The sequence below is a fragment of the Mobula birostris genome, chromosome 10 (genome assembly GCF_030028105.1).
Source record: "Mobula birostris isolate sMobBir1 chromosome 10, sMobBir1.hap1, whole genome shotgun sequence".
NCBI lineage: Eukaryota > Metazoa > Chordata > Chondrichthyes > Myliobatiformes > Myliobatidae > Mobula > Mobula birostris.
Window position 1 is genome coordinate 36,440,938 of NC_092379.1, and position 22,725 is coordinate 36,463,662.

Sequence of the window (22,725 nt, forward strand, 5' to 3'; positions counted from 1 at the left end):
TGGCCATACGTTTCTGGTAGTAGGCACCCTTCGATCCCGGGGATGATGGGTTTGTGCCTCTGGTGGACTGTGTCCTCTCCTGGGCAGGAAGGTTTGAAGGACCGGCTCTTCCCATGCAGCAGGCTCCCCCTCTCCACATCACTCATGTTGTCGAAGGGAAGGGCAAGCGCCAATACAGCTCGGCACCAGTGTCATCGCAGAGGTTGCCAGAGTGAAGCTGTAAACAACATCAAACTGCCTTAGGGGTTTACCCCCAAAGCCTTTCCCATGGGTGGGCATGACTGCAAGGCAGTGGAGGTTTAAAATCAGGGTTTTCCCTCTCCTAAGCGGGCTGCCGCCCAAGGCTGAGAAATCCTACCTACCAGAAACACTTTCGGTCAGTGCAGTATATTCCAACTGCCACTGCCTTGCTATTCTCCCAATCTATTAAGTCCTTCTACAGACTCTCTGCCCCTCCACCTATCTTGGTATCATCCACAAATGTGACCACCAAGCCATCAATTCCGTTGTCCAGATCATTGACATCTGCTTGAAAAGAAACGGTCACAATACCAACCCCTGTGGAACACTAATGGTCACCTGCAGTCAACCAGAAAAGGCCCCTTTCATTTGCAACTCTTTGCTTCCCGTCAGTCAGGCAATCTTCTATCTTTACTAGGATATCTTCTGTAATACCATGGGCTCTTAACTTGTTAAGGAGTCTCATGTGCGGCATCTTGTCAAACTCCAAGTAAACAGCATCCACTGACCCTCCCTTGTCTATCCTGCCTGTAATTTCCCCTTAAGGAAACCATGCACCTCCAAGTACTGGGAGCCTCGTCCTTAATAATGGACTCCCAACATTTTCCCAACCACTGAAGTCAGGCTGAAGGGCCTATAGTTTCATGTCTTTTGCCTCCCTCCCTTCAGAGTGAAGTGACATTTGGAAATTTCCAGTCCTCTGGAACCATTCCAGATTCTAATGACTCTTGAAAGATTATTACTAATGCCTCCCCAATCTCTACAGCTGCCTCTTTCAGAACCCTGCGGTGTAGCCCATCTAGTCCAGGTGACTTGACTACCTTCAAAACTTTCAGCTTCCCAAGCACCTTCTCCTTAATAAAAGCAACTGCACTCACTTCTGCTAACTGACTCTCGAATTTCTGGCATACTGCTGGTGTGACCATAACTTGGACCATAATGTATAGTACTGTGCAAAAGTCTTAGGCTGGTGTATATAGCTAGGGTGTCTGAGTTTTGCACGGTCCTGTAGTAATTCTTATATACTGCACTGTGCTGCTGCTGCCGCAAAAAACAATCAAATTTCTTGACATCTGTGAGTGATGATAAACCTCGCAGATGTCTGATATGGGTCTCTGATGTGGACTGAGAGTGGGAAGGGGGCAGGGAGAGGGGAGTTGTGTCCCTGTCCCCCTCTTTTGGTGAATGTCGGTGATAGCGTAGGATGATATCCTGGTTCTGCATTTGTGTTTATGGACTGTGGACTTTTTCAGATTTAGGGTTTTTATATTCTGTTTTCTTCATCGCCTTATTCTTTTCGTTTTGTTGTGTGAGGGGAGGGTGTTTGGGGGTAAAATGCTCTGTTAGTTTTTCGTGCGGGGGATGGATTGGGGGGGGTCGCTGTTGCTATTCCATTTTGTGTGTGGCGGGAGGGGTAGTTTTGGGGATCAGATGATCAGGATGCCATTATTTTTTGTACCAGGGCTGGGGAGGTGTAGGTTTCATGCTTCTCTCTGAGTGACTTTCATCTTCTTTCTTTGCTTCGTGGCTATCTGGAGAAGACAAATTTCAGGGTTGTATTTGGATACGTGCTTTGATCATAAACAAACCTTTGACTCTTTGGTTGGGAAAAGGGGGAAGGGAGCGGGAAGCACCAGAGAGACATTCTGTAATGACCAATAGACCAATTGTTTGGAATCAAATGCCCTTGCTTGTGTTCTCAGGGCTGAGTGTGTCTCCACTCGCACCACACCCTCCTGCCCCTGGCAGTCCACCTCAGCCACCTCTCTCACACCCCTCCCGTGGGTGCTCCACTCTCACCATTCCCAACATCCTGTGCTCCCGCCAGATTTACAAACTTGCTCTCCACTGCACGTTGGCAAGTACAGTTCTGTGCAAAAGTCATTGGCACCCTGGCTAGATGTGCATGTGCCTAAGTACTGTAAGTGTGAAAGTGGCATTCATATTTCTTTTGTGGGATTAATATTTCATAAATGTCCAAGATGATACTTTGAAAGCAGAGAGTCTGGGGAGCGCCAGTGTGTTTGTCAGACAGCGTTCGCAGTATGAATGTTTTTCACCTTTGCTGTACTCAGAAAATTGCCTTTCCTTCCTAGTGCCCTGAGGTCCGTTTGAACATTATCTCCAATCTGGACTGCGTGAATGAAGTTATTGGAATTCACCAGTTAGCACAGTCTCTCCTGCCAGCCATTGTAGAATTAGCAGAAGATGCCAAATGGAGAGTGCGCCTTGCGATAATCGAGTACATGCCTCTGCTTGCAGGGCTGCTGGTGGGTGGTTTATTCTAAAATGTTTTTATAGTCTATTAGCAATGCTTCCATATGGATGATTTGCAGAATGGAAATGATTGCCCATATCAAATTGATACTTTAGTTTAAAGACGGAAATAACTTTGAACATCTTCTTTCCTTTTGCACCAGAAGCAAATGTGCGATAGTAACAATTATACTTGTAGCCCACTGACATGGGTAGTCTTACTTTAGACTCGGGGCTCCCAACCTTTTTTTTAATTGACCATTAACCAAGTAGGGGTGGAAACCCCTGGTTTAGACAATCAGGTTTAGACCCCTGTTTAAGGACTGCGGACTTTGTCAGACTTGGGGATTTTATATTCTGTTTTTATATTGTCTGTTTCTTTTCATTTTGTTGTGCGAGGGGAGGGTGTTTCAGGGTAAAATGTTCTGTTAGTTTTTGTGTGGGGGGTGGGCTGGGATTGTTGCTGTTCCATTTTCTGTGTGGAGGGAGGGGTGGTTTTGGGGGGGGGGCTGATGATCAGGATGCCATTCAATGACTTTCATGTTTTTTCTTTGTTTCATGGCTATCTGGGGAAGACAAATTTCAGAGTTGTACATGATAATAAGTGAACCTTTGGCCTGCACATCAAACAGACACAAACAGAAAGGGCAATAAACTCCATACAATCAGATGAGGGGGTGACAACGGTTGTCGCAGAGGAAATAAACAATATCTTTTTGAGATTTTACCAAGATCTGTACAGCTCAGAATATTCAGATTCAGCTCCACAAATACAAACGGAATTTCTCGACTTGTTACAATTTATACCCCGAGATGAAACGTCCTTGACATCACTGGAGTTTAACTTAGAGGCTAAAGAATTGTCTGCAGCTATAACTAACATGAAGGGAGGGAAAACTCCTGGGCCCAATGGAAATTCCGATTGAAATATATAAAATCTTTAAGACTAAACTAATACCACCTCTGCTTGATATGTATCAGGAGTCATTTGACAATGGATCCCTTCCCTCCTCTCTTAATATGGCAGCAATCACACTACTGTTAAAACCTGGAAAACCACCATCCCTTTGTGGATCTTATAGGTCAATCTCACATCTGAACAATGATCTCAAAATTCTCTGTAAGGGATTAGTTAGGAGGCTGGAGCCACTCTTGCCAAAAATGGTCCACCCTGACCAAAATGGGTTTGTAAGGGAAGGCAGGGCTTCCACAACATTCGAAGAGTGCTTAATATACTTTATGAAAAATCTGGAAGCTCCGATAGCGCTATTCTGTCATTGGATGCCGAGAAAGCCTTCGACAGAGTGGAGTGGAATAGGGGGAAAATTTCTAAGATACAGCTTCTGTATTCTAACCCACAGGCTGAAGTTTTAACTAACCTGCTTTTTTCGGCATCTTTTAAACTCCAACGGGGAACAAGACAGGGATCTCCCCTCCTGCTTATCCTGGCCATTGCGCCACTTGCTATGGCAATTTGAAAACAGGCTAACATAGCAGGAATAACTATAGGAGATGTAGAACATCGCATAGCCCTGTACATGGATGACGTAATTTTGTCAGAACAGGGTTTACCTATTTGGGTGTTAAAATTACTCCTACTATTGGTAAAATTATCCCAACTAATTATAAACCTCTCACAGACTCAGTTACTCAACTTACAAACAGATGGACGAAATTGCTCATAAATTTGATTGGACGCATAAACGTTCTAAAAATGTCAATTTTACTGAAGTTCCTGTACCTTTTCCAATCTATCCCACTTTCTCCTCCATCATCTTTCTTTTATTTATTTTTTTTTAATTTTATTTTTATTTGGATAAGGAATTCACAAATATCACGTACTTTTTTCACACATATAACCTTTTCCATTTTTTTATATGTATAAAACTACAATTATTTATACATTCTTAAGTACACATTGAGATGATATAAAAGGAAAATAAACATTTAAATAGATAATTATGTACTGTGGTAAATCTAACCAATTAGGCTAAGTAATGGAATTAGTTGTTAAGAAAAATGGTAATAATAGTTTCCATATAACCCTTCTGGACCATTTCCACTGGTCCAAAATGTTGTATATAAGCCTAAGTATCAACCATTGCAGGTGTTTATATCCTAATTTGTTCATGCTTGCTCCTGCCCGCAGACATAATTATCCAATCCCTATGTAGTTATTTACTCTTTCTTTTATTTATTAAAGAAATGTTTTTCTAATTTCATCTGGAATAATAGATGTCCAAGACTCAGGCTTTCCCTGTTATATCTGCCGTATGATAGAGGTGGCTTACAGCTACCAAATCTTATATGGTATTTCTGGGCGGCCCAAATTAGAGCAGGAATGTTTTATTTTGTTAAGGATCACTCCCCTCCTTGGGTCTCAATGGAATCCCAGTTGATCAATATCCCTCTAGAACTATATATGTATTCAGCAAATAAGAAAAACCTGGTCACACAATCTAAAATCCCTTTCTTAAAAAATACAACAATGATTTGGCACGATGCTCTTGCGTAAATGGGTGAGACATCACAGTTATCCCAGTTTACTCCTACCTTTGGTAATGATAGCTCCAGCCCGGCAGAGCGGATCCTAGTTTTAAAACTTGGTCGCCCCGAGGCATAGCTAAGGTGTCTGATCTTTATAATGGCAATTCACTTATGTCTTTTGAAGAACTCAAGGCCACATATGGAATTCCAACAAAACACTTTTTTAAATGCCTTTAGTTGCAAAGTTTTATTATGTCCAGGCAAAGTTACAGTTTGAAGCTCCCTCCTTTATTTACCCTAGAAGACATCACTCTGAAATTATCTGAAGCTAGGGGACAAGTGTCTGAATTATACATGTAGGGTTTCTTCTTTTATGTTACTTGCTAAGGCTAATAAAATGGCTTCTCTGTACTGTTAACTGCTGAGACAGTGGTTCTCTAGAGCAGCTTGTTTGGGTTATAATTACTGATACAGGAATTGTATTCATTTGCTAACCAATTGGGATAGATGGTATTCTTTCTTGTGTGTCTGTAAGCTATTCTTTTTCGTGGGCTTTGGGCAGAAGGCGTGATGGGGACAGAGAGAGGAGACGCGAGGAGAGAGATGCTGTAAGCTGGGCAACGGCACGGACCCCGAGCGGGAGTCCGAGGCCCAGGGTCTTCAGCGAGGATAGGAGACGAGGACAGACTCGTGTGGAGTGTTTGGTGGATCACCGAGGGTGGTCCCATTCGTGAGTTGGCGGAGTTCAGAGGACATTGATTGGAGGAAGGGGGACCCGGTTCTGTAAGAGCTCCAACGAGTGTGCACCGAACTGATAGTTACTGACTTGGCACCTTTATTCTATTTGTTTCTACTAACCCATCACCAAGAAATACTTATAAAGTGTAATCATTTAATGGCATATGGCGTACTGTCGGTTAATTGGCGGTGTGGGGTACATCACACAGCATCCACACAAACTTGATCTCCCCGTTTGGCGGGGCTGAAAGCTGCTCCCCCTAGACGAAAGCGAGCTGAGCGAGTCTAGGCTTACCAGGGGGCTACATACAAATTGTTTGCAAGTAAATGCAAAGAGTCATCAAACAACATGCTACAAGCATGGAGAACTGATTTGCATGAGAACCTGTCAGAAAAAGAGTGGTCAGAAACTTGTTCCTTCGTTCAAACCCAGTCAGTGAACACTCATTCTAAGCGGATAACCAGACAGTACATTACTCCAGTCAGGTTTCGTCACTTTAACCCCAACATTCCAGAAACATGCTTTAAATGTAATCACTAAAAGGGGTCTCTGTTCCATTGTATGTGCGAGTGCCCCCAGATAATCTGCTTCTGGAAGAAGGTGCTGGATTTGATTAGTCAGATTATTGGAAAAAAGGTGCTCCTTGATCCTAAATTATGTATTCTGAACATTCATCCAAAGGACTTTGTAACCTCCAAAAATGCAAGGTCTCTGCTTAATATTTGTTTTTTGAAAGCCAGACGTTGCATAGCCTATTCATGGAAGAAACCCACAACCAGTGGACTTTCACAATGGCTGAAAGGAGTGACTTTGTATCTTGCTCTAGAAAAGATCAACTACATCACAGAAAAACAAACTTGGCAAATGTCGGGAAATTTGGGATATTTTCTACAAGTTTCTGGAGAACAATATTTGGAATATGAAAGTAACAAATTGAATTGACAGCTTGGTTTTAATGGCCGGGTGTTTGCTTTTTTTGTGCGTTGTTTTTCCTTTTATTTCTGATGTATTTTATTTTTCCCTTTTTCTTTAACCTTGTTGCACTTTCAAACCTATGGATGATCGAATGTGTTTATTTTTCATTCTGTAAAAGCAATAAAGAGATGTTTGAAAACAAATAAGTGAACCTTTGAATCTTTGATTGGGAAAAGGGGAAGGGAGAGGGAAGCACCAGACAGATATTCTGTAATGATCAATAAACCAATTGTTTGGAAGCAAATGACCTTGAGAGCAGAATTAGTCCATTCAGCCCATTGAGTCTGCTCCAACATTCCACCATGGCTGATTTGTGATCCCTCTCAACCCTATTCTCCTGCCTTCTCCACATATCCTTTCACACCCTGATTAATGAAGAGCCTGTCAGCCTCCATCTTAATTATACCCAATATCTTGGCCTCCACGGTTGTTCATGGAAATCAATTCCACAGATTCACCACCCTCTGGCTGAAGAAATCACTCCTCATCTCTGTTTCTGCCAGGTGCTCCGATTTCCTCCTCCATCCCAAAGACGTGCTGGTTGTAAACTGGTTGTTGTAGATTCCTCCTCTGTGTCGGTAACTAGCAGGAGTACTGAGGTAGTGTTCATGGGTACGGTGTCCACTCAAAAATCGTATGGCAAAGGGGAGGAAGCTGTTCCTGAATCAGTGAGTGTGTCTTCAGACAAATTGTCCCTCCTTTCTGGTAGTAGCAATGAGAAGAGGCTGGTGGGGCCCTTAATGATGGACAGTGTCTTTTTGAGGCACCGCTCCTTGAAGATGTCCTGGATAATACGGAGGCTGGAGCACACGATGGAGCTGACTAATTTTATAACTCTCTGTAGCTTACTTAAGCTCTCCTGTATCATACCGGATTTAGTATGTATTTGGTTTTAAGGAAGCAAATCGCTCTCAGTTTCGGTGTGCAAACACAAAGTAGATTTTCTTCAGTAAGGCCTTTGACAAGGTCCGGCATGGGAGGTTAGTTAGGAAAATTCAATCGCTAGGTATACATGGAGAGGTGGTAAATTGGATTAGACATTGGCTCAATGGAAGAAGCCAAAGAGTGGTAGTAGAGAATAGCTTCTCTGAGTGGAGGCCTGTGACTAGTGGTGTGCCACAGGGATCAGTGCTGGGTCCATTGTTATTTGTCATCTATATCAATGATCTGGATGATAATGTGGTAAATTGGATCAGCAAATTTGCTGATGACACAAAGATTGGAGGTGTAGTAGACAGTGAGGAAGGTTTCCAGAGCCTGCAGAGGGACTTGGACCAGCTGGAAAAATGGGCTGAAAAATGGCAGATGGAGTTTAATACAGACAAGTGTGAGGTATTGCATGTTGGAAGGACAAACCAAGGTAGAACATACAGGGTTAATGGTAAGGCACTGAGGAGTGCAGTGGAACAGAGGGATCTGGGAATACAGATAGAAATTCCCTAAAAGTAGTGTCACAGGTAGATAGGGTCGTAAAGAGAGCTTTTGGTACATTGGCCTTTATTAATCAAGGTATTGAGTATAAGAGCTGGAATGTTATGATGAGGTTGTATAAGGCATTGGTGAGGCCGAATCTGAAATATTGTGTTCAGTTTTGGTCACCAAATTACAGGAAGGATATCAATAAGGTTGAAAGAGTGCAGAGAAGGTTCACAAGGATGTTGCCGGGACTTGAGAAACTCAGTTACAGAGAAAGGTTGAATAGGTTAGGACTATTCCCTGGAGCGTAGAAGAACGAGGGGAGATTTGATAGAGGTATATAAAATTATGATGGGTATAGATAGAGTGAATGCAAGCAGGCTTTTTCCACTGAGGCAAGGGGAGAAAAAAACCAGAGGACATGGGTTAAAGGTGAGGGGGGAAATGTTTAAAGGGAACATTGGTGGGGGCTTCTTCACACAGACAGTGGTGAGAGTATGGAATGAGCTGCCAGACGAGGTGGTAAATATGGGTTCTTTTTTAATATTTAAGAATAAATTGGACAGATACATGGATGGGAGGTGTATGGAGGGATATGGTCCTTGTGCAGGTCAGTGGGACTAGGCAGAAAATGGTTCGGCACATCCAAGAAGGGCCAAAGGGCCTGTTTCTGTGCTGTACTTTCTATGGTAAAGAGTTGTCAAGGTCTGAGTCAGAGTCACGGGCAGAGGTTGTGGTTGGGCTACTCAGCCACGTGGTTACCCTGGGAATTGTTAGCTGTGCTGGATATGAAGCAAAGTAACCTGAGAATTATGCAAAGGCTAACTTGTTCCCAGTGACTGAATGTAGAAAGTGGAATGTTTTAACCACATGGGAGACGTGAATGTAGAATGCTGCACTGTCATGACGAAGAGAGATACTGTGCGGGTCAGGAGTGTGGGATCTGTAATCTAAATAATCCAGCACATGCATAATTACGTTTAAATGGTGAAGTTGAAATAGCACCCTGCTGTGGATGTGGTAGCATAGGATTCACTGGGTTATTTATTTAAAGGTACATGGAGGAATAAGGCCCTTCCTGCCCTTCGAACCGTGCTGCCCAGCAATCTCTGATCCAACCCTAGCCTAAACAGGGACAGGTAACAGTGATGAATTAACCTCCCAACTGGTGCGTCTTTGGATTGTGAGAGGAAACCCGCGCGTTCCGCAGGGAAAATGTACTGGCTCCTTACAGGTGACATCAGAATTCCCAAGCTGTAACAGTGTCAGGCCAACTGCTACGCCACCGATAGTGGTCAGTAACGTTCTTAGTGTCTGCATTAAACCATCGGACACTTTTAAGATTTTTCCTATTTTTCATGGATCATAGTTCTGGTATTGACACAAAGAAATTAATTAAGGATAGTCAAAATACTAGATGCAAGTACCTTAGATAGGGTATCTTCTGTGTAGCCTTCTGCCACGGCACAATCTAGTTTTGTGCAGTTTATTAGAGCACGTTGCCAGTCTTTCTTGTGTGACCCCTTCACCATTGGCTCAAAGGAGTTAGCAAACTGTACTGGTAAGTAGCGAAAGGTGAAGACGGCTAGAATGCAAATGTGGCAAGTTGGCATGTTCTACTAGAAATTCGAGGGGTTATTTTATCAACATTCTTTCTTTTGTCAAAACCTGTTTAGGGAGTGGAGTTTTTTGATGAGAAGTTGAACTCCTTGTGCATGACGTGGCTGGTGGATCGCGGTGAGTAAAGCCTTGATGAATCGTTACTTTTGTTGAACGAAAGTCCTTCAAAGTTGTCCATGTCATCTTACTGGTGCTTCCATGATGCTGAGTGACCCTAGCAGGTGCCGAACCAAAAATCCTTCATTGTGCTTTGTCACATCCTCAAAGGATTGGGTCAGGCTCAAGACACGACATGCCCCTCACAAAGCCATGCTGACTCTCCCGAATCAGACTATGCTTCTTGTAAATCCTGTCTGTAGGAATCTTCTCCTGTAATTTGCCCACCGGTGAAGTAAAACTGACTGGTCTATAATTCCCAGGGTCATCCCCACTCTCTTTCCTGAACAAGAAAATAACATTTGCCAACTTCCAATCATCTGGTACTTCCTCCGGTGAGGACTGGCCAGTGAGGATGCCCAGATCGTCACTAAAGGTGCAGCAATCTCTTCCCTTGCTTCCCGTAGTAACCCTGGGGTATATCACATCTGGCCCCGGGGACTTATCTATCCTAGGGCTTTTCAAAATTCCAGAACATCCTCTTTCTCAATGTCAACATGTTGCAGCATATCACTGCCCTCGCAAGCATCAAGGTCCCTCTCACTGCTGATTACTAAAGAAAAGTATTCATTGCGGATCTCCCCCAAAGTCCACCGACTCCAAACATTTTGCCTCTTTTAGCTCTGGCCGGCCCAGACTCTCACTCTGGCCATCCACCTGTTCTTCAAGTTTGTTCTTCTGAATCCAACTCGCCAAGTCCTTCTCGTGGCCCCTCCTAGTTCTCCGAAGTCCATTCTTCACTCCCTCCCTGGCCACATTGTAACCCTCTGGAGCCCAGGCTGATCTTTGCATCCTATGCTTCTAGACTAGCTGTTGCGCATCTCTTGTCAAGCATGGCTCCTTCACCCTTCTGTTCTTTCCCTGTCTCAGTGGGACAAAACTCTGCAGAGCTCCATCCAAGTGAAGCCCAAAACGACTTCCACATTTCAATTGTGTGTTTCTGAGTGCATTCATCCCAGTTTGTACTCCCAGGTTCCTGCCCAATGTCCAATACCATCATAGTTCAAACACCGGCGCCCCCCTCCCCCCCAGTTATTACTGCTGCAAGCAATCTTGTCGTACTCTTGTACACATGGCAACAAGAAACAGACTTGACTTTGACCGATACGTTTATTTATTTAATTATTCGAGAATAGCATGGAACAGGCCCAACGAGACGCACTGCCCAGCAACCGGCCGATTTAACCCTCGCCTCATCACAGGACAGTTTACAATGACCAATCAGACTACTAAGTAATAAATAATGGTAATCTATTCGAAGTATTTTTTAAGTATCTAATGGGGCAACACAGTGGCGTCTGGTTAGCGCAACACTTTGCAATTGGGTTCGATTCCCACTGCCACCTGTGAGGAGTTTATACGTTCTCAGCCTGACTGCGTGGGTTTCCTCCGGGTGCTCCTGTTTCCTCCCAGAGACCTACTGGTTGGTAGGTTAACTGGACATTGTAAATTGTCCTATAATTAGGCTAGGGTTAATCGGGGGTGGCTCACAGGGCAAGAAGGGCCTGTTCCACGCTGTATCTCAATAAATAATCAATGATAAATAAGTATATTAAAATGCTACTTTCCAAGTGCATAATTTCCTCCACTGTGTGTAACTTGGTATGGAACAGGTTGACACTTTGAAGAAGGTGGTACGAGCATTTCATTTCGGAACTTTGTATTTTATCAGCAAGGTACATATTTGAAAATCAAGTAGTAACAGCGATCAGATCATTTCTTGACCTGTCAATGCTGTCTTGCAGTGTACGCCATTCGCGAGGCCGCGACCAACAACTTGACCAAGTTGGTGGAGAAGTTTGGCAAAGACTGGGCAGAATCCGCCATTGTGCCGAAAGTACTTGCCATGGCCAGTGACCCCAACTACCATCACAGAATGACCACCCTGTTCTGCATTAACGTGAGTATAGCTTTGACAATGTACTTGCCCATGGCCAGTGACCCCAACTACCATCACAGAATGACCACCCTGTTCTGCATTAACGTGAGTATAGCTTTGAAAATGTACTTGCCCATGGCCAGTGACCCCAACTACCATCACAGAATGACCACCCTGTTCTGCATTAACGTGAGTATAGCTTTAACAATGTACTTGCCCATGGCCAGTGACCCCAACTACCATCACAGAATGACCACCCTGTTCTGCATTAACGTGAGTATAGCTTTGACAATGTACTTGCCCAAGGCCAGTGACCCCAACTACCTTCACAGAATGACCACCCTCTTCTGCATTAACATGAGTATAGCTTTGACAATGTATTTGCCCATGGCTAGTGACTCCGACTACCATTGCAGAATGACCACTCTGTTCTGCATAACGTGAGTATAACTTTGACAATACTTCCATTACACTTCACAAGCTGCTAAAATATTTCATGAATAAAACGTACAGTTAGAACACACACTAAAGAATAAAGAATTTAACAAAAATAATATGGATTTGTTTAAAATGTTCTTTTAATATATTCTTTGTGAATGTTTAGATTCTGCAAAAAATCAATTAACACTTTGCCAAAGCTGCTCCTTCCAATATTGACATCTGCTTGATACGAGCTTCTGTGCTTGCGTTATTTGCTGAGGTGTAGTGGTGTTTTGTGTTTAATCTGCAAGGTGTCTGGAGTAAAAATTGAGTTGAGGGTGAGACTTTTTATGATTTCGTGGAGCAGAGTTCCTAACCGTCCCTGTGGAAATGGACTGATGGTGTTAGCTGAAGGACAACTGATTTAATGACCTGTTGACCCACCAGATGGCTTACAGCTTTCAAGTTTTATTTCACAAGGGTCTGTTTCCGTGCTGTAGTGGACTATGGCTCTGTCTTTTGCTTAGAGATCTGAGTACCTTGAAATGGACATTATACATTATCTGGCTGAGGGAATTGTAAGTTTTTTGACGCAACTAGTTTCAATTTACAAGTGTACTTAAAGGCCCCCACAGTCATTCCAGTTGCGGAATTAACTTCTTTCCCTGGATTTATTTTATGGGCCTGGGCTTTGCTGGAGTTTGGACAAGGTGATGGAGAGATTCAGTTGAAATGCCCAGATAAAATGGATGTTTCTAAAGTGGGTGAGTCTCGGACTGGAGGGCACAGCCTTTGGAACAGAGGGATATCCCTTTAGAACGGAGATGAAGAATTTCTTTAGCCGAAGCGTGGTGAGTCTACAGAATTCATCGCCACAGGCGGCGATAGGAGGCCAAGTAATTGGGTGTATCTAAAGTGGAGCTTGATAGGTTCTGGAGGGTGTCGAGAGGTCTGCACAACCTGGCATTTTTGCGGTATCCTCAAGGATTTGGCAAGCTGGACTCTCAAGAATGCAGGTGCAGCGGCCGCGGCCATTGCTGGGAGTGGACTTCAGGTTGGATGAGAGTGGCCTGAGAGGGGAAAATGAAGTGGTGTTCAGTCGATTTCAACAATGAGCCAGGTTAAAAAGTTTAAAGAGTCGCAGGGGGAAAGACTAACTTCTCTGTGAGGCTTTACATACCTCAGCAGTGAACCGACTGTCACTGTCAGCACTTGTCTCCGCACTGAATTGACTTGCTGGCTGTGCCCTGCGACCATTGGGACCCTGGCTCAGATAAAATGCTGAACTGGCTCCTTGGCTGTGGACTGCAACCATTGGGCCCCTGGACTGGTTTCACTTCTCTCAGCACAGAACTGACTCCCTTGCTGTGGCCTGCAGCCATCTACTGATCTGAACTGGCTCCCTGCCTGTGGGCCTAATTTCGGCGACCCTGCGGTTCATGTTCTGTTTCTTACTGGTTTACTATTTTTTTATTCTTGTTTGCCCGATTTGTTCTTTTTGGGCACATTGCGTGTCTGACAGTCTTTGCTGTGTAGGATTCTTTCTTTTTCCATGGATTCTCTTGTGTTTCTTTGCTTTATGGCTGCCTGCAAGAAGACGAATCTCCTGCTTGTATATGGAGTTCATACTTTGGTAGCAATGTACTTTGAACTTTAGACCTCTGGATCAGCAGGAACACCTCAGAAAGATATGCCTGCGCGGGCTGGACCAAAACAGGGCTAACAGCCTGCGGGAGTGCTCGCTGGGATTCAAACTCATAGGGATGGGCCACAGGCCACATTTACAGTTGAGGTGGCAGTGGAGTTAAATATCGAAGGGAAACAAAGCAAGCCCAGTAAGGAGAGCAAACCTCAGTCTGATAAGAAATGCAAGATTATATTTATTTTGGTGTAAGCAACGTTACTAGTAAAGCAAATGAGCTCACAGGAGGGTGATATTGTTACTGTCATAGAGAGGGTTGAATGGCTGAACGATTCACTCAGTGAATGGTGTGGTGGGCGTGGCACCGTAATATTGATATATTACTGAAATATCAAGGAGGAGGACATTCTGGGACACACCTTACTAATCCACAAGCCTCTACTGGTGAACTTCCGGTAAGATGGCAGTGTGCTGGGGTGCGGCGGGTTCTACAGGGCCAGCCAAACGTGTTACTATCTTTTGTTTATTTCTTTACAATCTCAAGACCCTGCTGGAAGTTAAGCACTTAAAGAGTGCTGCGGCCTACCCCAACGGCGTAGAAACTGAAGAAGCTGGACTTGGGGCAGATCGTTCTGCTCCCTGTGTCAGAGAGTCAGCAATGTGGTTGGCGTGCAGACTGGCAGCGAGCAATTGTCTTAGTCTGTTTTCTTGTGATTGCAAAACCCTGTTTGGCATTGTTAATGTGTAATGCTGCAAGTCTGGTCTTCTGATTTATTGCGGACTACAGGGGCTGGCAGCAGGGGTGACTGACACCCCTGCAGGGTGAGCGGATGTGGCCTCAAGCCATGGGGCCGCTTGTTTGCAGCCACCCAGGAGAGAGGCATCAAGAGCTGGCACTGGAGGTGGTGTAGCGCAGCGTTTAAGCTAACGTTGGTGCTGTCCCTCTCCCCCAAAGTGTTTGCTTGGCAGAAGGCAGGATGTATGTGTTCGACTACAGACTGCTGCAACGTTCATGGACTCAGGGACTTGGACTATATTTGTTGTGTGACTATATTTTACTGCTATATGTGCCACGTGCTGTGTATGACTGTTGGTACTGTGTTTTGTACCTTGACCCTGAAAGAACACTGTTTCGTTTGGATGTATTCATGGGTATTCATGAATGACAATTAAACTTGAACTTGATGTAAACAGCCAAGAACAGCAAAACATTGGAATATTACCTGCAAGCTGCACACCAACCGGACTTGGAAATATATTGCCATTACTTCTGAAACCCCCTTTTCACTGGGCGTCTCTGGAAATGCAGCCTTTTAGCCCCTCGCAAACAGCCACCGGACTCCGCGGGGAGAAACTTCAGGCTTCGTACATCTAAGGTGTATGTGACTTTGGTCCCGCAAAATCCGTGAGGTTGGGATGTCTCGCCTACCCAAACCCCGGTTTGTGTGAATGCTGTGTGATTTACTGCCCCTGGCAATCGCCTGTCAGCAAAAAATAGCAGATTGTTCACTGCATAGAATTATTCAGGAGTATATTTAAGAATGTTAACTTAAGCAAACAGTTATTAAAGGAAAGAAAGAGAGAAAAAACAAGAAGGGCCCATTCTACTTAAAAAGTCACAACTGCACAGTGGAGCTCAAATCTTGAACTTCTCTGTAAATCGCGCACTGGACCCTCCCTCGGCCTGCGTGAAAGCACACAACACCTTCCGAAGGTAACTGGAAATCCATCGTGAACAAAGAGGCTTTCCCACAGGATTATTGGTCCTTCCTCCTTGAAGCCATTCATCTGCAGAAAGCACCCTCATCGTCCACCATCTCTCCTCCTGTCTTCTCCCAGCTCCGGCCAAACAAAGACCCCTCTGCCCAGTAATCTCTAGCACCTTCTCCCAATTCTACCATCCTGATTGGATGACACCTCATTCCTGAGCTCAGACCCAAACAGGCTGAAAGCAGAACAGATTGCTCTTACAGAACTGCTAAAATGAAATGCCTACAGCATAGCAGTAAAAATCTGAACCAGGGCATTGACACTGACTGGGTCAGAATCCTGGATCACCCACCCTAACTGCATTGTGGGTGCACCCAAACCTCAAGGGCTGCAGCCCACCACAAAGGAATTAAATACCACTTCAACCTGTGATGCCCACACATTCCTTGGAGGAATATGCAAAAAGAGCTTTAAATAACAGTGTACAGGTAGTCCCTAGGAGTGGTCACATGTGACAGCTCTCCCAGTATTCAGCATGAGGTACAGAAGCAAGGATATCAGAATCAGGTTTAACGTCACCGGCATAATGTCGTGAAATTTGCTGTCTTTGTGGCAGCAGCACAGTGCAACACATAATAATAGAGAAAACTGTGAATTACAGTAAACATATAAAATAATAGTGCGGAAACAGAAATAAAAAGTAGTGAAGTAGAGCATGGGTTCAGTGTCCATTCAGAAATGGCAGAGGGGAAGAGACTGTTCTGGAATCGCTGAGTGTGTGCCTTCAGACTTCTGTGCCTCCTTCCTGAGGGTAGCAGTGAGAAGAGGGCATGTCCTGGGTGGCAGGGGTCCTTCACCATGGATGCCGCCTTTTTGAGGCATCGCTCCTCAAAGATGTCCTGGATACGAAGGAGAAAGGCAAAACACAGTTGTGCGAGTTATCAGGTTATAGCAGTACAGAACCTCAACTTCTCTGATATCAGCACGAACGATTTCAAAGGGAATGGCCCAAAGGAGGGGGGATCCAGGAAAACTTCGTGAGAAACAGAGTGAGAGAAGGATGTGGCTGGAAAACTCGAGCAGGGCAAGAAACCGAGTTATTAGGAGTCTTTAGTGGGGTTGGATATGGATATGTTTCCAAGGCCCGATGAAATGTATCCTTGGCTGTTATGGGAAGGAAGGGCTGAGCTCCCAAGGTCTCTTTGAGAGTTTAGTGAAACCCTCTCTCATTGCTCCCCCTCCGTGATCTCTGCTTCCCTTCGACGGGAGTCAGTGAAACCTTCTCTCACTCTGTGATATCTGCTCAGCTCTTTACGTCATCCCTCCCCCCTCCTGGTTTCACCCAGCACCTTGTATTTCTTTCTCCACTCACCTTCCACCCCCCCCCCCACAACTTTTAAATCTACTCATCTTTTTTCTCCACTCCTGCCGAAAGGTCTCGGCTGGAAATGTCGACTGTACTCTTTTCCACCGATGCTGCCTGGCCTGCAGAGTTCCTCCAGCATTTTGTGTGTGTTCAAGGATCCTGGTTGTTTAAAATCCTAAATTGTCACAGAACAGGTGCCAGGTAACTGGATCCCAGCAGTACGGTGCCGTTCTTCGACGAAGGCAGCAACTGGTAACTACAGAGCTGTGAATCTAACATCACTGGTAGAAAGGGTGTTGTAAAAAGTCTCGAGGGACGGGATTCAGCTGCACTTGGGCAGAGCTTCATCAGAAATGGTCAGCGTGCAAGCGGTGATTCTGTCGGCCAGTTTGAGTTTCTTGGAGTTACGGGTGTACTCATGCAGTTGGTGTTGTCTACAGGGACTTCGGTAAATATTTTGACAAAATCCCCAAATGAGCAAGAGACCGAGGGATCCGAAGTAACTTCACAAATTGGGTTCAAAGTTGATTTGCTGATCAGCTTTTGTGATTACCCCGTGGCGTACCACAGGAATCTGTGCTGGAACTCTCCTGTAAATGATTTGGATGTGGCTAGAAGTTTAGAAGATGACATAAAAATGTGAGCTTTGTCTTGCAGTGTTAGTGCTAATGATGGTGAATTGGTTAGTTGGCAAACTAGGCAGAGCAATTGTACCTAGAACATAGAACGTTAAAGCACTGTGTTAAAGTGCTGTGCTGATCTTTTAACCTACTCTGAGATCAATCTAACCGTTCCCTCCTACATAGCCCTCCATTTTTCTATCATCTGTGTGCCTATCTAAGAATTTGTCAAATGCCCCTAATGCATCTGCCTCTACCATCACGCCTGGCGGGGCATTCCACACACCCACCCACTCTGTGTGTGTGAAACAAAAATCTTACCTGTGTACCTTCCTCCAATCATCTCAAAATTATGCGTCTGGTATTGGCCATTTCTGCCTTGGGAAAAAGTCTCTGGCTGTCCACTCTATCCACACTTCTCATCCTCCTTCACCCCAAACAGAAAAAGCCCCAACTCACTCAACCTTTCCTCATAAGACACGCTCTCTAATGCAGGCAGCCTCCTGGCAAGTCTCCCCTGTGTCCCCTCTAGATCTTCTCCATGCTTCCTATGACAAGAAGGAAGAAAAAGAAAATATTTAAAGAAAAACTGGATAGGTATATGGACAGGAAAGGAATGGAGGGTTATGGGCTGAGTGCAGGTCGGTGGGACTAGGTGAGAGTGGAGTTCGGCACGGACTAGAAGGGCCGAGATGGCCTGTTTCCGTGCTGTAATTGTTGTATGGTTCTACAAGTGACTTATAAATCAATAGCATCATAACATTTTAAGTAACATTTGGATATTAAACACACAGCACGTATTTTCCCCGCATGAGCATATAAAATCATTGCAACACACCAATATCGCTGATTCAGTGGGAGCCCTGGGCTTGTTTCCCTGCAACAAGACGGTCCTATCACGGGCTGATGGGAGTCAGCGATACTCGAAGGGGGTTCCTTATGTCCAGTCTTTTCCGCAATTTAGTTTTCGTTGCATTCATTGCAGAGATATGTTGGAAATGGAAGCACCGTTTTCAGTGCTTTCATGGCTATCTCAGGATATTTAGCCTTGACTTTGATCCAGAATGTCGCCAGAGATGTTATGTCAAACATACTTTTCAGCCCACCGTCATTTGCAAGCTCGAGGAGCTGATCTTATTCCCATGCTGACATGGATGATGTGCGAGTAATGACCTCGCGTGTGTTCAAGCTGAACAGTGGGTGAGAGGGAATGAGGAAAGGTGCAGCGACTCCTATCGCCAAATCATGTCGTTTCCTCGCGGCCCGGTAGCACATGCTTTGTGGCTTGGTACTGGTCCGCAGCACGGTGGTTGGGGACTGCTGCGCTAGGGAAATTCTAAGCAGTTTCTAGAGTAGGTTACCTGGTCGGCACAACATTGTGGGCCGAAGGGCTTGTAATGTGCTGTGAATTTCTATGTTCGGAAACATGTGGTTAAACCTCCCAGCCCTCTCGTGCTTTCCCACTTATTTCTGCCTTCTCTGCTTACCGGACCTGCCTGTTCAGTGAGTTTGACATAGAATTCTGAGTTAACACCTGCTACACTAGTATCCTGTGTCCCAGCCCTGCTGCCTCACCAGCTTAAACCCTCCCAAAGTGCTCGAGCAAAGGTATGGATAAAAGGGACGCACAGAGGCGGTTTCCAATAGCGCAAGAGTCTGGGGCCAGAGGGCACAGCCTCAGAATAGAAGGACGTCCCTTTACAGCAGAAGTGAGGAGGAATTTCTTTAGCCAGAGGGTACTGAATCGGTGGAATTCATTGTCACAGGCGGCTTTGGAGGCCAAGTCATTGAGTATATCTAAAGTGGAGGTTGATAGATTCTTGATTTGTTAAGGGCGTGAAAAGATATGGGAGGAGGCAGAAGAATGGGGTTGGGAGGAAAAATAAATCAGCCATGATGGAATGGCAGAGGAGACTCATAGAAACAAAGAAAACCTACAGCACAATACAGGCCCTTCGGCCCACAAAGCTGTGCCGAACATGTCCTTACCTTAGAAATTACTCCGCTTACCTATAGCCCTCTATTTTTCTAAGCTCCATGTATCCATTCAGGTGTCTCTTCAAAGACCCGATCGTTTCCGCCTCCACCGCCGCCTCTGGCAGCCCATCCCACACACTCACCACTCTCTGCATAAAAAAAACTTGCATTGAAACATAGAAAACCACAGCACAATACAGGCCCTTCAGCCCGCAAGGTTGTGCCGAACATGTCCCTACCTTAGAAATTACTCGGCTTACCTGTAGCCACCTATTTTGCTAAGCTCCATGTACCTATCCAAAAGTCTCTTAAAAGACTCTATCATATCTGGCTCCACCACCGATGCCGGTAGCCCATTCCACACACTCACCACTCTCTGAGTAAAAAACTTACCCCTGACATTTCCTCTGTACCTACTCCCCAGCACCTTAAACCTGTGTCCTCTTGTGGCAACCATTTCAGACCTGGGAAAAAGGCTCTGACTATCCACATGATCAATGCCTCTCATCATCTTACACACCTGTATCAGGTAACCTCTCATCCTCCATCGTTCCAAGGAGAAAAGGCCGAGTTCACTCAACCCATTCTCATAAGTCATGCTCCCCAATCCAGGCAACATCCTTGTAAATCTCCTCTGCACCCTGTCTATGGCTTCCACATTCTTCTTGTAGTGAGGCGACCACAGTACTATACGTGGGGTCTGACCAGGGTCCTATATAGCTGCAACATTACCTCTCGGCTTCTAAATTCAGTTCCATGATTGATGAAGGCCAATACAGCGTATGCCTTCTTAACCACAGAGTCAACCTGCGCAGCAGCTTTGAGCGTCCTATGGACTTGGACCCCAAGATCCCTCTAATCCTCCACACTGCCAAGAGTTTTACCATTAATACTATATTCTGCCATCATATTTGACCTACCAAAATGAACCACTTCACACTTATCTGGGTTGAATTCCGTCTGCCACTTCTCAGCCCAGTTTTGCATTCTATCAATGTCCCGCTCTAACCTCTGACAGCCCTCTACACTACCCACAACACCTCCAACCTTTGTGTCTCAGCAAACTTACTAAGCCATCCCTCCACTTCCACTTCCTCATCCAGGTCATTTATAAAAATCACGAAGGGTAAGGGTCCCAGAACAGATAACTGAGGCCGACCTCCATACAGAATATGACCTGCCTACAACCACTCTTTGCCTTCTGTGGCAAGCCAGTTCTGGATCCACAAAACAATGTCCCCTTGGATTCCATGCCTCCTTACTTTCTGAATAAGCCTTGCATGGGGTACCTTATTAAATGCCTTGCTGAAATCCATATACACTACGTCTACTGCTCTTCCTTCATCATTGTGTTTAGTCACATCCTCAAAAAATTAAATCAGGCTTGTAAAGCACGACCTGCCCTTGACAAAGCCATGCTGACTATTCCTAATCATGTTATACCTCTCCAAATGTTCATAAATCCTGCCTCTCAGGATCTTCTCCATCAACTTACTGAGGTAGGACTCTTTGGTCTATAACTTCCAGGGCTATCTCTACTCCCTTTCTTGAATAAAGGAACAATATCGGCAACCCTCCAATCCTCTAGAACCTCTCCCATCCCCATTGATGATTCAAAGATCATCACCAGAGGCTCAACAATCTCCTCCCTCGCCTCCCACGGTAGCCTGGGGTACATCTCATCCAGTCCTAGCGATTTATCCAACTTGATGCTTTCCAAAAGCTCCAGCACATCCTCTTTCTTAATATCTACATGCTCAAGCTTTTCAATCTGCTGCAAGTCATCACAACAATCACTAAGATCCTTTTCTATAGTGAATACGGAAGTATTCATTAAGTACCTCTGCTATTTCCTCTGGTTTCATACATACTTTCCCACTGTCACACTTGATAGGTCCTGTTCTTTCACGTCTTATCCTCTTGCTCTTCACATACTTGTAGAATGCCTTGGGGTTTTCCTTAACCCTGCCTGCCAAGGCCTTCTCATGGCCTCTTCTGGCTCTCCTAATTTCCTTCTTAAGCTCCTTCCTATTAGCCTTGTGCTGTGGTAAAGGAGATAGAATTATGATCACTATCTCCAAAATGCTCTCCCACTGAGAGACCTGACACCTGACCAGGTTCATTTCCGAATACCAGATCAAGTACAGCGTCTTCTCTTATAGGCTTATCTACATATTGTGTCAGGAAACCTTTGAACACACCTAACAAATTCCACCCCATCTTAAACCCCTTGCTCTTGGGATCCACCAATCGATATTTGGGAAATTAAAGCCTCCCATCATGACAACTCTGTTATTATTACACCTTTCCAGGATCTGTTTCCCTATCTGCTCCTCGATATCCCTGTTACTATTGGGTGGCCTCTGAAAAACACCCAGTAAAGTTATTGACCCCTTTCTGTTCCTAACCTCCACCCACAGAGACTCCGTAGACAATCCCTCCATGGCGTCCACCTTTCCTGCAGCTGTGACACTATCTCTGATCAACAGTGCCACGCCCCCACCTCTTTTGCCTCCCTCCCTGTCCTTGTTGAAACATCTAAAACCCAGCAGTTGAAGTAACCATTCCTGTCCCTGAGCCATCCTAGTCTCTAATGGCCACCACATCATATCTCCAAGTACTGATCCACGCTCTAAGCTCATCCGCTTTGTTCACAACACTCCTTGCGTTAAAATAGACGTATCTCAAACATTCGGTCTGAGAGCATCCTTTCTCTATCACCTGCCTATCCTCCCTCTCGCACTGTCTACAAGCTTTCTCTATTTGTGAGCCAACCCCCTCTTCCCTAGTCTCTTCAGTTCGGTTCCCAGCCCCCAACCATTCTAGTTTAAACTCTCCCCAGCAGCCTTAGCAAACCTCCCTACCAGGATATTGGTCCCCCTCAGATTGAAGTGCAACCCGTCCTTTTTGTACAGGGCACAACTGCCCCAAGAGAGGTCCCAATGATCCAGAAATCTGAATCCCTGCCCCCTGCTCCAATCTCTCAGCCACGCATTTATCCTCCACCTCATTAACCACTGACATCTCCTCTGTACCCACTCCCAAGCACCTTAAAACTATGCCCTCTCGTTCTAGCCATTTCAGCCCTGGGAAAAACCCTCTGACTATCCACACAATCAATGCCTCTCATTATCTTGTTCACCTCTATCAGGTCACCTCTCATCCTCGTACGCTGCAAGGAGAAAAGGCCGAGTTCACTCAACCTATTCTTATAAAGCATGC

General features: G+C 45.0%; 1 protein-coding gene across 1 annotated transcript in view; it reads left to right on the forward strand.

Moving 5' to 3' along the window:
* The window catches only part of LOC140203585 (serine/threonine-protein phosphatase 2A 65 kDa regulatory subunit A beta isoform-like), a 100,206-nt gene that overhangs the window by 56,281 nt on the left and 21,200 nt on the right, over positions 1–22,725 (forward strand). Inside the window, exons 12-14 of the mRNA XM_072269632.1 lie at positions 2,337–2,510; positions 9,790–9,850; positions 11,635–11,789. Coding sequence (XP_072125733.1) covers positions 2,337–2,510; positions 9,790–9,850; positions 11,635–11,789 — 390 coding nt within the window. The remainder of the gene's footprint in view (positions 1–2,336; positions 2,511–9,789; positions 9,851–11,634; positions 11,790–22,725) is intronic.